Source organism: Bombina bombina, chromosome 8 (genome assembly GCF_027579735.1).
Source record: "Bombina bombina isolate aBomBom1 chromosome 8, aBomBom1.pri, whole genome shotgun sequence".
NCBI lineage: Eukaryota > Metazoa > Chordata > Amphibia > Anura > Bombinatoridae > Bombina > Bombina bombina.
In genome coordinates, this window is record NC_069506.1 from 253,302,740 (window position 1) to 253,316,340 (window position 13,601).

A 13,601-nucleotide genomic window follows, 5' to 3' on the forward strand; every position below is an offset into this window, starting at 1 on the left:
AATTCTGATTGGTTGATAGAATTCTATCAGCCAATCGGAATTCAAGGGACGGCATCTTGAATGATGTCTTCGTTAGCCGTCGGAAGAAGAGGATGCTCCGCATCGGATTTCTTGAAGATGGAGCCGCTCCGCGTCGGAAGGATGAAGATAGAAGATGACGTCTGGATGAAGACTTCTGCTGGCTTTGATGAAGCCTTAGGCCCGCTTGGATGAAGACTTCTCCCGGCTTCATTGAGGACTTCTTGCCACTTGGATGAAGACTTCTACCGCTTTGTTGAGGATGGATGTCGGGTCTCCAAAAACTGTAAGTGGATCTTCGGGGGTTAGTGTTAGGTTTTATTAAGGGTTTATTGGGTGGGTTTTATTTTTAGATTAGGGTTTGGGCGGAAAAAGAGCTAAATGCCCTTTTAAGGGCAATGCCCATCCAAATGCCCTTTTCAGGGCAATGGGGAGCTTAGGTTTTTTAGATAGGTTTTTATTTGGGGGGTTGGTTGTGTGGGTGGTGGGTTTTACTGTTGGGGGGTTGTTTGTATTTTATTACAGGTAAAAGAGCTGATTTTTTGGGGCAATGCCCCGCAAAAGGCCCTTATTTGGGGGGGGGGGGGCTTTTTTATTTTGATAGGGCTATTAGATTAGGTGTAATTAGTTTGAATATTTGATCATTTCTTTTTATTTTGTGTGTTTTTTTTGTAATTTAGTTAATTGTATTTAATTAATGTAATTTATTTAATTGTAGTGTAAGGTTAGGTGTTAGTGTAAGACAGTTTAGGTTTTATTTTACAGGTAACTTTGTATTTATTTTAACTAGGTAGTTAGTAAATAGTTGATAACTATTTACTAACTATTCTACCTAGTTAAAATAAATACAAACTTGCCTGTGAAATAAAAATAAAACCTAAACTAGCAACAATGTAACTATTAGTTATATTGTAGCTATCTTAGGGTTTATTTTACAGGTAAGTATTTAGTTTTAAATAGGAATTATTTAGTTATTAATAGTAGGTTTTATTTAGATTTAATTTAATTACATTAAAGTTAGTGGGTGTTAGGGTTATGTTTAGGGGTTAATAACTTTAGCATAGTGGCGGCGGCGTTGGTGGCGGCAGATTAGGGGTTAATAAATGTAGGTAGGTGATGGTGACATTGGGGGCAGCAGATTAGGGGTTAATAAGCATAGGTAGGTGGCGGCAGTGTTGGGGGCGGTATATTAGAGGTTAATAAGTGTAATGTAGGTGGCGGCGATGTCGGGGATAGCAGATTAGGGGTTAATAAGTGTAATGTAGGTGCCGGCGATGTCGGGAGCTGCAGATTAGGGGTTAATAACTGTAATGTAGGTGGCGGCGACATTGGGGGTGGCAGAATAGGGGTTAATAAATGTATGTAAGTGGGGGCAACATTGGGGCAGCAGATTAGGGGTTAATAATTGTAGGTAGGTTGCGGCAATGTCGGGGGCGGCAGATTAGGGGTGTTTAGACTCGGGTTTATGTTAGGGTGATAGGTGTAAACATACATTTTCTTTCCCCATAGGAATCAATGGGGCTGCGTTACAGAGCTTTACGCTCCTTTATTGCATGTGTTAGGCTTTTTTTCAGCTGGCTCTCCCCATTAATGTCTATGGGGAAATCGTGCACGAGCACGTACAACCAGCTCAAAGCAGCACTGTTATTGGAGTGCGGTATGGAGCTCAATTTTGCTTTACACTGCAATATTGCCTGCTAACGCCATGTTTTTGTAAACCTGTAATAGCAGCGCTATAGGGAGGTGAGCGGTGACAATAACTTGCAAGTTAGTACCAAGCAGCTCTTACCGCAAAACTTGTAATCTAGCTGACTGTTAAGCAAAAGTAATATTATAGCTCTGGCACATAAGTAGCTTCCTACTAACAGCCTCTTTCATTGGTACAAAAATACTAATACTTGCAGAATACACATCCAACATTGTGACACTTTTTGACATGTCCATAATGTTCAGTTCCTTATTTTTATTTATTTTTTAATTTTCTCATCTAAATCACATCCAGCTTCTCTCTTTACTTCCTTTTACCTCAATTTGTGGAACAACTATTCTACAGCTATCTCATATATTTTATATCCTCCTTGCTTGGACCTCTAAAATTATAAAAAAACTTGCCAAAAACTGTCAATACTCACTAGTTCTCCTCTGCATCTCTGCTGTCAACCACCCATACTATTGATCACTGTCTCCAAAGTTTTCCTTTATTCAAACAGCATGACGTTTTGGGGAAACAATCCGCTTTCTCAGACAACTGAACTGAACAAAATGCAACTTAAATACTGACCTCCCACAATTACTGAAAACCACCCAATGGTTGTGGCTGTTGACCACAGACATACAGGGTATGTCGGTCATTAGGGCAATAAAGACCAATCATAGAAAAAATACTTATTTTAATGCACAGTGCATTAAATTGGAATTGATATTTATTAAGACCCATTGAGTGTCTTCTTTCTTGCTAAATATATATATTAAAAGAGAAAAATATTTTTATTATTGAAATGAATGTACTGAGGCCCATTTATCAAGCTCCGTATGGAGCTTGTGGGCCCGTGTTTCTGGCGAGTCTTCAGACTCGCCAGAAACAGCAGTTATGAAGCAGCGGTCTAAAGACCGCTGCTCCATAACGCTGTCCGCCTGCTCTGAGCAGGCAGACAGGAATCGCCACAATTCAACTGGATCGTGTACGACCGGGTTGATTGACACCCCCCTGCTGGCGGCTGATTGGCCACGAGTCTGCAGGGGGCGGCGTTGAACTAGCAGCTCTTGTGAGCTTTTGATGCAATGCTGAATACGGCGAGCGTATTGCTCTCTGCATTCAGCGAGGTCTTTCAGACCTTATCTGCACTGTCGGATCAGGTCCGCAAGACCTTTGATAGGTCTCACTGTATACAAAGTGTTGTAAATTGATATTGTGTATATATAAGAACATATGACAGTTTTTCACCTGCAACTCTAGTTCTACTTACATTTCAAAATTGTATATGGAAAAAAAGGTAAAGTGTGCAAATCTTTTCAATGTCCATATTTTATAAAAAAAAACTTTTAGAATGATTCAATAAATAACCAACTGCAATATATTTATTTTTTTATTTTTTTTATTTTCTGCAGGGGGCAAATTTGCAGTTCGAGGCTGTGCTACACAAAATATCTGTGACTATGGAAATCTGAATTTGGTTGATGGTGTTTCTGTGTCATGTACAGGTCTCAAAAGTGTTTTTTTTTTTCTTTCCAACATTTTATGCTCGTTCATTTTGTCTCTTAAAATGTAGTTAGTTAACAAATTCCACCATCTCATAATTCTGATAATCTTACAGTGTATACGAGAGGAGTATACTGCATTTTCTTAGGGGAAGGAGATGCATACACAATTAAATTCGTAATTTAAAAATTATATAAAAAAAATTGCATTGTTAAGGTGTATCAAAAATCGGAAGTAAATTCTAATATTCATAGTCTCATACTTTATTTTTCAGTGAAGTAAAGATAATAATAAGCCAAAGAAGCTGCAACTGAAATGATCTCATATGCAAAAGTGATATTTTCATTCTATGTTAAATTTTAAGGTTTTATTTTCCTGGGTTTTTTTTTTTTTTTATGACATAATATTAAACGAGTTTGTTTCCGTTTAATTATTTTTCATAATGGCAACTTTATAAATGAATGACACATTTTTTCTTTTTTTTCTCCATATAGTATATTTGCTATATATATATATATATATATATATATATATATATATATATATATATATATATATATATATATACCAGTTGGTAAGCTTGCCCAGAGGGCAGTCTATGTGTTGAAAATACAACCCCCTAAGCTGCAAAAAAATAAAATGGTAGAAATACAGAAAAAAAAATAATCAAAGCTATCAAAAATAATATAATTAAACCTAAACTCAAACCACCATAAAAATAAAAAAATCACTCCCAAAATAAAAACACCCCCTAATCTAATACTAAACTACCACATTGCCCTGTTTTTCAGCTCTTTTACTTTAAAAATAAACAGTCCCCCATAACAGTAAAACCCCCCACCCACCAAACCCCCCAAAATAAAAAAAAACTAACACTAATAAATCGAATCTACCCATTGCCCTGAAAAGGGCATTTGTATGGGCATTGCCCTTAAAAGGGCATTCAGCAATACTGGGATCTAAAAAAAAACTAATCTAAAAATACAAAACCGTGAAGGCAGCACGGAACGGAGGTCCAGAACGGTCTTTCCAGATGTGGCGATCCTCGGCGGTGGTTATCTGTGGCAGTCCTCGGCGGTGGTCCTCGGCAACATGGAGGCTCCTCTTCATCCAATGTCCATGGTATACTGAAGATTGAATGCAAGGTACCTCAATCAATTTTGCGTAACTTGTATTCCAATTGGCTGAATTTTTCAAAACAGTCAATAGGATTAGAGCTGCTAAAATCCTATTGTCTGTTCAAATCAGCCAAAAAGATTTCAGTAGATCTCATTCTATTGGCTGCTGAATTTTTCAAAACAGCCAATAGAATAAAAGCTACTGAAATCCTATTGGTTGTTCAAATCAGCCAATAAGATTTCAGTAACTCTCATCCTAATGGCTGATTTTTAAAATTTCAGCCAATAGGAATTCAAGGTACCTTGCATTCTTTCTTCAGTGTGCGGTGGACGATCACATTAGGAGGAACCTACACTCCTTCGCCGAGGACCGCCACCGCCGCTGCCGAGGTTCGCCACCGCCACCGAGGATCACCACTTCTGGGAAGATCGCTGTGAATGAAGATGATGGACCCGCCTGGAAGAAGACCTCCGTGAGTACCTATTTGGGGCTTTAGTGTTAGGTTTTTTTAAATTTTTTGGGGGTTTTGTATTTTTAGATTAGGGGAGCTGAATACCCTTTTAAGGGCAGTGAAAAAGAGCTGAATGCCCTTTAAAGGGCAATGCCCATACAAATGCCCTTTTCAGGGTAATGGGTAGATTAGGTTTATTAGTGTTAGTTTTTTATTTTGTGGGGTTTGGTGGGTAGGGATTTTACTTTTAGGGGGGGCTTTGTTTATTTGTAATGTAAAAGAGCTGTTAAACTTAAGGCAATACCCTACAAAAAGCCCTGTTAAGGGCTATTGGTAGTTTAGCATTAGATTAGTGGGGGGGGTTATTTTGGGGGCTTTTTTATTTTCATAGGGCTTACGTTTAATTTTTTTATTTTGGATAGTGTTGTTTATAATTTTTTGCAATGTTAGCGCTTTTTATTTTCTGTAATTAGATTAATGTAATGTATTTTTTTTTATTGTAATGTAGTATTATTTATTGTAATTAAGGGGTTAATTTAGGGGGTGTTAGGTTGGGGGGCTTACTCATTAAATTAGTTTGTTTTGCAATGTGGGGGTTTGTGGTGTAGGAGTTAATAGGTAAATTATGTGTAATGCGTTGTGGGGGGTTGGCGGATTAGGGGTTAATAGATGTATTAGGTAGTTTGCGATGTTGGGGTTTGCGGATTAAGGGGTTAATAATTTTATTAGGTAGTTGTAGTTTTTTTCTTAATACTTTGCGCGGGTGGTTAGTTTATTTTTTTCTTAATACTTCGTACGGGCGGTTAGTTTTTTTTTTATAATTATTGCGGGCGGTTAGGTGTTTTTTCATACATATTGTGGTCATTTTTTTTTTTTTTTTTGTAATGCTCTGTTTGCCTTCACTGCATCCCGGTGGATTCTTTTGGCTGTGTCTGTTCCGTTCTGTTTTCGGCTTTTATCCTTCCCCCTATTTTTTTGCTATGATAATTGATAAAATTGTTACTTTTTCTACCCTTTGCCCAATACATATTAAAGAAATAATTGGTGTATAACGGAACATTAATAAACTAAAATAAGAATAAAATATATAAATAAGATACATTTATTTTTTAGGTAACTCTCTCTTGTGTAAAAAATGTCAGGGCATTGGTTCCACGTGTGAAGGCTCCATTGTAAATTGTCCAGCTGGCTACGTGTGCGGTTCTTTATACTCAAGTACCACAGTAGGTATGTTAAGGTCTTGAACTAATGTTTTTTATTATTATTTTCATCAGAAGATAATGCATTATATCATTTTTAAATAAAAGTTTTATACATATGATTGATTTTAAGGGTAAAAAAGGAGCATTATCAAAATTTCAGAAAAAAAAATAAATGTACAGAATTTTGTATTAAATAAAATGTGTTTTGTGGAAATCAATAATGCAATAAACTGTTTATTGTATTTGTTTCTCTGAAGTTCAATAATAAATGTCTTTTTACACATTGCTTTTAGGCAGCCAAAGCGATGAATCCATTTTCAGATCGTGCATCCCTGCAAGTGTATGTAACTCACAGGGAGATATCAGAAATGTAGATGCAAAAATTCTAGTTGCCACAGCTTGTTGTGATACTCATTTATGCACTCCAGTTTTACCCCAGTGTAAGTGACTTTTTATTTCCCTATATCAGCATGTCTGCTATCTATGGAATATTTTCTTATTTTTATTTTTTATTTAAAGTACCATCTATGAGCAATCAAGAAAATGGATTGACCTGTGCATCTTGTTACGCTGCAAACGCTGCACAGTGTGACCCTCAGAATAACGTGAAATGTACTGGAAATGAAAATAGGTGCACTCTGTTTTCAAGTACTTCATTAGGTAAAATAAATATACACTTTAATCACTATTGCTTTTATTTATCTAACTGCTAATATTTTCATATTGTGTATAGAATCATAGAGGGTCAGTCACACAATCCTTTACAAATACTTATCAAATCAAATGTATCTACAAAAATCCCCATACACTTTAAAGCGACAGTGATGTCAAGGTTAAACTTTCTGGTATGAATTTAATTTTTAAACAATTTTCCAATTACTTCTAATATCAAATTTGCCTAGTTCTCTTTTTCTCTTTTGTTGAAGAACATACCTAGGTATAGTCAGGAGCAGCAATGCAAAACTGGGAGCTAACCTCTGATTTGTGGCTGCACATATATGTCTGTTGCCATTTTTCTCACCAGATGTGTTCATCTAATGCCCAGTAGTGAACTTCTGCTCCTTCAACAAATGATACCAATAAAAGGAAACACATTTTATAATAGAACTAAATTTTAAAGTTGTTTACAATTGTGATGCTCTATCTGAATCATGAAATAGATATTTGTGGTGTTATGTCCTTCTAATGTTTTTTTTTTTCTATTGATAATCATTATAAATGTTTTCTAAAGGATTAGGATTGACCCTATTAGGTGTATAAAAAAACAAAAACATTTTTCCCTGTTGATTCCTAGCAGAAAAAAACCCTCTACAAACTACCATACATTTCCCTGCTAGATATATATAACTTGTAAGGTATGTTGTTTCCTTACATGCATTGTAAAGTGTTTTGGTACTGCAGTCATGTAACTATACAAATGGTTAGTAAGTTAATAATTACTGCCATTTATAAATCATAGACATTGCCATAAACACAAAAGAAACGTATTTCTTATTTATTCATATTGTATGTACTTGTGTATTAAGAAACATAACTGGATATTTAATTAGCTATACTTAATACCAGTTTATTATTTTAAAAAGTTACTAATTTGTAGCGGAGCTGTGCTTAGTGTATACTGCATGTGATATATCAGCAGCTAGGTTTCCCTCCCCTATTTCCTGGTACCAGGTAGAGAGGTTTTCAAGCTACTAGAAAAGTTAGTAGGCGGTAGACAGTAACTGAGGGTACAGAGGAAGACAAGATCAGGCAGGCAGGGTTTGTCAACTGGAAGGCACACAGGGTAAAAAAAACAAAAAAAACACGGAGTGGTCAGGGCAGGCAGGGGTCAAAATATGATTAGGCTGTGAAGTACAAAATCAGGAGACAGGAGAGAGTAAACAGATTAGGGCAAAGAAGTCAGCAACAAGATAGACAGAATACAGCACACCCAGAAAGCTAGTCCTGTAAACAGGTAAGGAACAGGAAGGGCTGGATTTAAATGGACACAAACCCAATTGTTTTTTCTTTCATGATTTAGCTAGAGCAGGCAATTTTCAGCAACTTTCTAATTTACTCCTTTTATAAAAAAAATTTCATTGTCTTTGGTATCTTTATTTTAAAAAGCAGTAATGTAAACATGAGAGCTGTCCCATTTTTGGTTCAGACCTGGTGCTGAAAGAGAAAAATTGGGTTGTGTATTCTTTTTTAAATAGTCTGTGTGGAATTGTTAAAAAGCTGCAGCTGCAGGTAGGTGGTTCCAGAGAGTAAAAAAAGTGACTGATCGGGGAAGCAACAGCCCACAGACCTTAGCGACGACTATAGATGTAACCTGTATGTTGGCAGTCATTCAGATGCGCCCATAAATGTGCCGGAAAAAGTTCAGGTGTAGCTGATATCGGCAAGACCACGCTATTTATATCTGCATGCCTCTGGAAGTGAGGTGTGCAATTCTAGCACAGTTCTGCCGCTGTCCACTACAGAAGTACAGGATATGTTGGTCATTAAGGGGTTAAAGCCAATCAATAATAGAATAAATGGTTTTGGCAACCTAAGCTTTTTCATTATAAGATACATACACTACCAATGCAATTACAGAATGTGAAAATAGTCAATAAAAATTTTTTTAATACCAGAATATAAATGGATATTTTAGACTTAAGGGGACATTCCAGCCAAAAGGTTCTGAATAGAAGAATTTTTGTAATATACAAGTATAAGAAAAAATGTTCTAATAAAAGAAGCTATAGCGGTCTCAAAGCATTTTAAACACAGCACTTGCTCATAGATCCTAAGGACTTGATACCATCTGGTAATTATGTATTAATTGCTGATATTATACAAACCCCACTAGCAGCTACTAGAAGCATTTTTGCTAATACATGTATATTGCTATTCAAAGATGTATTTCATCTATGTGCATTTAATTTTTGACCGGACTGTCCCTTTAAACACTTTGCTCTCCTATATGTTGCATGCTGTTTCAGGTAGGAAAAAGCTCTTCATTTAGCAAAGGAAGGTGCATCGTTTGTCACAAATTTGTATAACAAGAGGTCAGAAAACAGAAATGTTCCTGTTTTTCACTTCTGAAAGAAATGTTAAAACTCTTAGATTAATATAATGTTTACTATTAAGTTCCTGCAGTTGTTGTTTTTTAAGATACACAATAAATGTATATGTAGGGTTGCTACCTCGGGTATGTTTTCCTGGACACTTATGAGTTACACATGCTGTAGGGTTTGCAGGGAGGAACATGAAAAGTGCTGTCCAGCGTCACTATTTTTGTGCTGTCCAGCAGCACAATGCATGTTGCCCTCTGCACACCCTGCAGCATGTGCAGCATGTGTAACTCATAAGTGTCCAGGAAAACAGGTCTGAGGTGGCAACCCTATATATATGGCTGTTGTAACTTGCCTATATATATGACTGTTGTAACTTGCAATGGTCTCTTTCGGTTGGTCTATGTTTTCATTACTTTGCTGCCTTCAAAATATTTTGTAATCAGTGCAGTTTATTCTAACTCTAATAAATTCCCAATTGTAAATTATTTAATTGTTCCTGGTGCTCTTATTGTATTTAGGGTATTGTTGTTGTAGCGTTTTATCTTTATGTAAATCAGGTGACACTCTGCTTCCTATCAGTTTGTTAATTATAATTAACTAGTCCTAAAGCCCATGTACACGGGCCAATTTTTGCAGTACAGCTGTTCCATCCCTTGCTCTCTCTCTATCCCCCCTCTTTTCTGCTCTCTCTCTCCCCCCTTTCTTTTGTTCTCTCTCTCCACCTCTCTTTTCCCCCCTCTCTTTTGCGCTCTCTCTCCTCCTCTCTTTGCGCTCTCCCCCTCTCTTTCACTCTCTCTCTCCCCTTTCTTTTGCTCTCTCTCTTTCTCTCCCCTCTCTTTCACCCCCTCCCTTTTGCTCTCTCTCACCCCTTCTCTTTTGCTCTCTCCCTCATATATTTTGCTCTCTCTCTCTCCCCTCTATTTTGCTCTCTCCCCCATCTCTTTTGCTCTCTCCCCCATCTCTTTTGCTGTCTCTCTCCCCCCCTCTTTTGCTGTCTCTCTCCCTCTCTTTTGCTTTCTCTATCCCCCCTCTTTTTCTTACTCTATCCCCCCTCTTTTGCACTCTCTCTCTCCCCCCCTCTTCTTTGCTCTCTCTCTCCCCCCTCTTCTTTGCTCTCTCTCTTTCCCCCCTCTTTTTTTGCTCTCTCTCTCTCCCCCCTCTGTTTTGCTCTATCTCTCCCCCCTCTCTTTTGCTATCTCTCTTCCCCCTCTTTTGCTCTCTATAACCCCCCTCTTTTGCTCTCTCTATCCCCCCTCTTTTGCTCTCTCTGTCCCCTTTCTTTTGCTCTCTTTCCCTCCTCTTTTGCGGTCACACTCTCCCCCTTTTTTTCTCTTTCCCCCCCCTCTATTTTGCTGTCTCTCTCCCCCTCTCTTTTGCTCTTTCTCTCCCCCTCTCTTTTGCTCTTTCTCTCCCCTCTCTTAAGCTCTCTCTCCCCCCTCTATTATGCTCTCCCTCTCCCCTCTCTTTTGTGCTCTCTCTCTGCCTTCTTTTGCTCTCTCTCCCCTCTCTCCCCCCTTTTGCTGTCTCTCTCCACTTTCTCCCCCCTCTCTTTTGCTGTGTCTCTCTCTCTTTTGCTCTCTCTATCTCCCCTCTTTTCATCTCTCTCTCCCCCCTTTCTTTTGCTCTTCCTCCCCCCTCTCTTTTGCTGTCTCTCTTCCTGTCTCTCTATCTCCCCTCTTTTGAGCTCTCCCTCTCTTTTGCTGTCTCTCTCTCTCCCTCTCTTTTGCTCTCTCTATTTCCCCTCTTTTGATCTCTCTCTCTCCCCGTGTCTCTAAAAGTCTCTTTTGCTCTCTCTCTATCCCCCCTCTTTGGAGCTCTTTTGAGCTCTCGGCATGGCCCGCACGGCCCCGTCCACGCCACGCCCCGCACACGTCACGGCCCGTCTGGCCCCGCCCACGTCATGGTCCACCCGACCCCGCCCACATCCGGCCGGCCTGTTAGTACTCACGCTGCAGTGTTGAAGGCCAGGTGTGTTTGTCCTTGCGCTCAGTGTCTACTGCGCATGACCGCTTCGGACAAACACACTTGGCCTTTTATTATATAGGATGCTTTTTGCTGCTCTACCATTAATTGTTTGCGACTTATAAAACCCTAATTCCTTTCACTGTACTTTTTTATAACTAGTTTGTTTCCCTGAATTTCATCAATCTCTGACACAGCTCATTTTCTTTCTGTAAAATGTAACTACTATGTTCTGTTTTGTTTACCATATCCCTTTTGTCTTGAGATATTCTGTACCTGGTGTAGTTTAAAAATCGAGAGAGAGAGAACAGCACTCCATGAGATAGAACAGAAGCTAAATTAACTTCCAAGTCTGTTCATTTTTATTGCAACTCCTCAGGGTGCACATTCTTTTTGCACACTATGCCCCTTCACAGAGAAAAAAATATCCTGTGGCATATCAGTCTAACCCTGCCCAATAAATCTGGTATAGTTTATCATGTTAAAGGGACAGTAAAGGCCTTGATATAAAATGTTTAGTTATGAATAATGAAACAAATTTACAAAATAGATATTTTATTATTTATTTTTCATGTAATTTAGCTCTGGAAATAGAGTAATTTCTAACTCTCTGATCTTCAAATATACCCTGCTGAATTCTCAAGTCTATAACCCTGCTACATATCTGTGTCTTTAACTTATAATAACTGCAAAATAATTCACAATATACTGACTTAAAGGGATACTGAACCCACATTTTTTCTTTCGTGATTCAGATAGAGCATGCAATTTTAAGCAACTGTCTAATTTTCTCCTATTATCAAATTTTATTCATTCTCTTGGTATCTTTATTTGAAAAGCAAGAATGTAAGTTTAGATGCCGGCCCATTTTTGGTGAACAACCTGGGTTGTTCCTGCTGATTGGTGGATAAATTCACCCACCAATAAACAAATGCTGTCCAGAGTACTGAACCAAAAAAAATAGCGTAGATGCCTTATTTTTCATATAAAGATAGCAAGAGAACAATGAAAAATAGATAATAGAAGTAAATTAGAAAGTTGCTTAAAATTGCATGCTTTATCTGAATCACGAAAGAAAAAAAAATGGGTTCAGTGTCCCTTTAATGACCATGGATAGCATTATTGTATGCAGAGTAAAGCCCAAATTGGCTCCTCCAAATAAGGCAAATGGTGGATGGAGTTTAACTATTGAAACCTAATTGCAGTACAAATAACTTGGCTAATGTCTGATCCAATTAGGGTTTGGGGAACGTGCTTGCATAGAAAGTTATGTGCAGTGGCATTTTTGGTAATTGCATTGCCCCCTCCCTAGTTTGATATCAGAAAAGCATCTGCAGCAATAAGTGCAATTAATATTGTTTACCAGGCTCTGACCTCTCTAAAACCTTACGCATACAGGTAAAGGTATTATTTCTTTCATGTAATTGGCAAGAGTCCATGAGCTAGTGACGTATGGGATATACAATCCTACCAGGAGGGGCAAAGTTTCCCAAACCTCAAAATGCCTATAAATACACCCCCCCACCACACCCACAATTCAGTCTTACAAACTTTGCCTCCTATGGAGGTGGTGAAATAAGTTTGTGCTAAGATTTCTACGTTGATATGCGCTTCTCAGCATTGTTGAAGCCCGATTCCTCTCAGAGTACAGTGAATGTCAGAGGGATGTGAAGGGAGTATCGCCTATTGAATACAATGATTTTCCTCACGGGAGATCTATTTCATAGGTTCTCTGTTATCGGTCGTAGAGATTCATCTCCTACCTCCCTTTTCAGATCGACGATATACTCTCATATACCATTACCTCTTCTTATAACTGTTTCAGTACTGGTTTGGCTATCTGCTATATGTGGATGGGTGTCTTTTTGGTAAGTATGTTTTCATTACTTAAGACACCTCAGCTATGGTTTGGCACTTTATGCATTTATATAAAGTTCTAAATATATGTATTGTACTTATATTTGCCATGAGTCAGGTTCATGTATTTCCTTTTTGCAGACTGTCAGTTTCATATTTGGGGAAGTTAATATTAAAAAATATTTTTCTTACCTGGGGTTTAGTCTTTTTTTCAATTGACTACTTTGTTTCAAATTGCGGGCTGACTTAGGCTCGTGGGTGCTCCAAATGCTACACTTTATTGCGTCATTCTTGGCGCGAGATTTTTTTGGCGCGAAAGGCACATCCGTTGACGCAAGTTCTTCATTTCCGGCGTCGTAATTGACGCAGAAGTTCACACAGGGTTGCGTCGTTAGTGACCATGTCATTTCCGGACATGGTTGGCGCCAAAAAATATTTTCAGTTACGTTTTGCGTCATACTTGGCGCTAAATTTTTTTAAATATTTATTTGCCCCATTGCTTTTGCCTCTTGCCTTTTTCTATCTCAGAGGGCTATGCTATTTGCATTTTTTCCCATTCCTGAAACTGTCATATAAGGAAATTGACAAATTTTGCTTTATATGTTGTTTTTTATTTTACATTTTGCAAGATGTCTCAATCTGATCCTGCCTCAGAAGTATCTGTTGGAACTTTGCTGCCTGATGTCGGTACTACTAAAGCTAAGTGCATTATATTTCCGGATGTCATTGTATGATAAACTTTTTACATGCAG

The 13,601-nt window shown here is 38.0% G+C and overlaps 1 protein-coding gene across 1 annotated transcript in view; it reads left to right on the forward strand.

Moving 5' to 3' along the window:
• LOC128639095 (uncharacterized) overlaps window positions 1-13,601 on the forward strand; it is a 246,551-nt gene that overhangs the window by 186,914 nt on the left and 46,036 nt on the right. Inside the window, exons 13-16 of the mRNA XM_053691247.1 lie at window positions 3,127-3,219; window positions 5,901-6,014; window positions 6,283-6,429; window positions 6,509-6,649. Coding sequence (XP_053547222.1) covers window positions 3,127-3,219; window positions 5,901-6,014; window positions 6,283-6,429; window positions 6,509-6,649 — 495 coding nt within the window. The remainder of the gene's footprint in view (window positions 1-3,126; window positions 3,220-5,900; window positions 6,015-6,282; window positions 6,430-6,508; window positions 6,650-13,601) is intronic.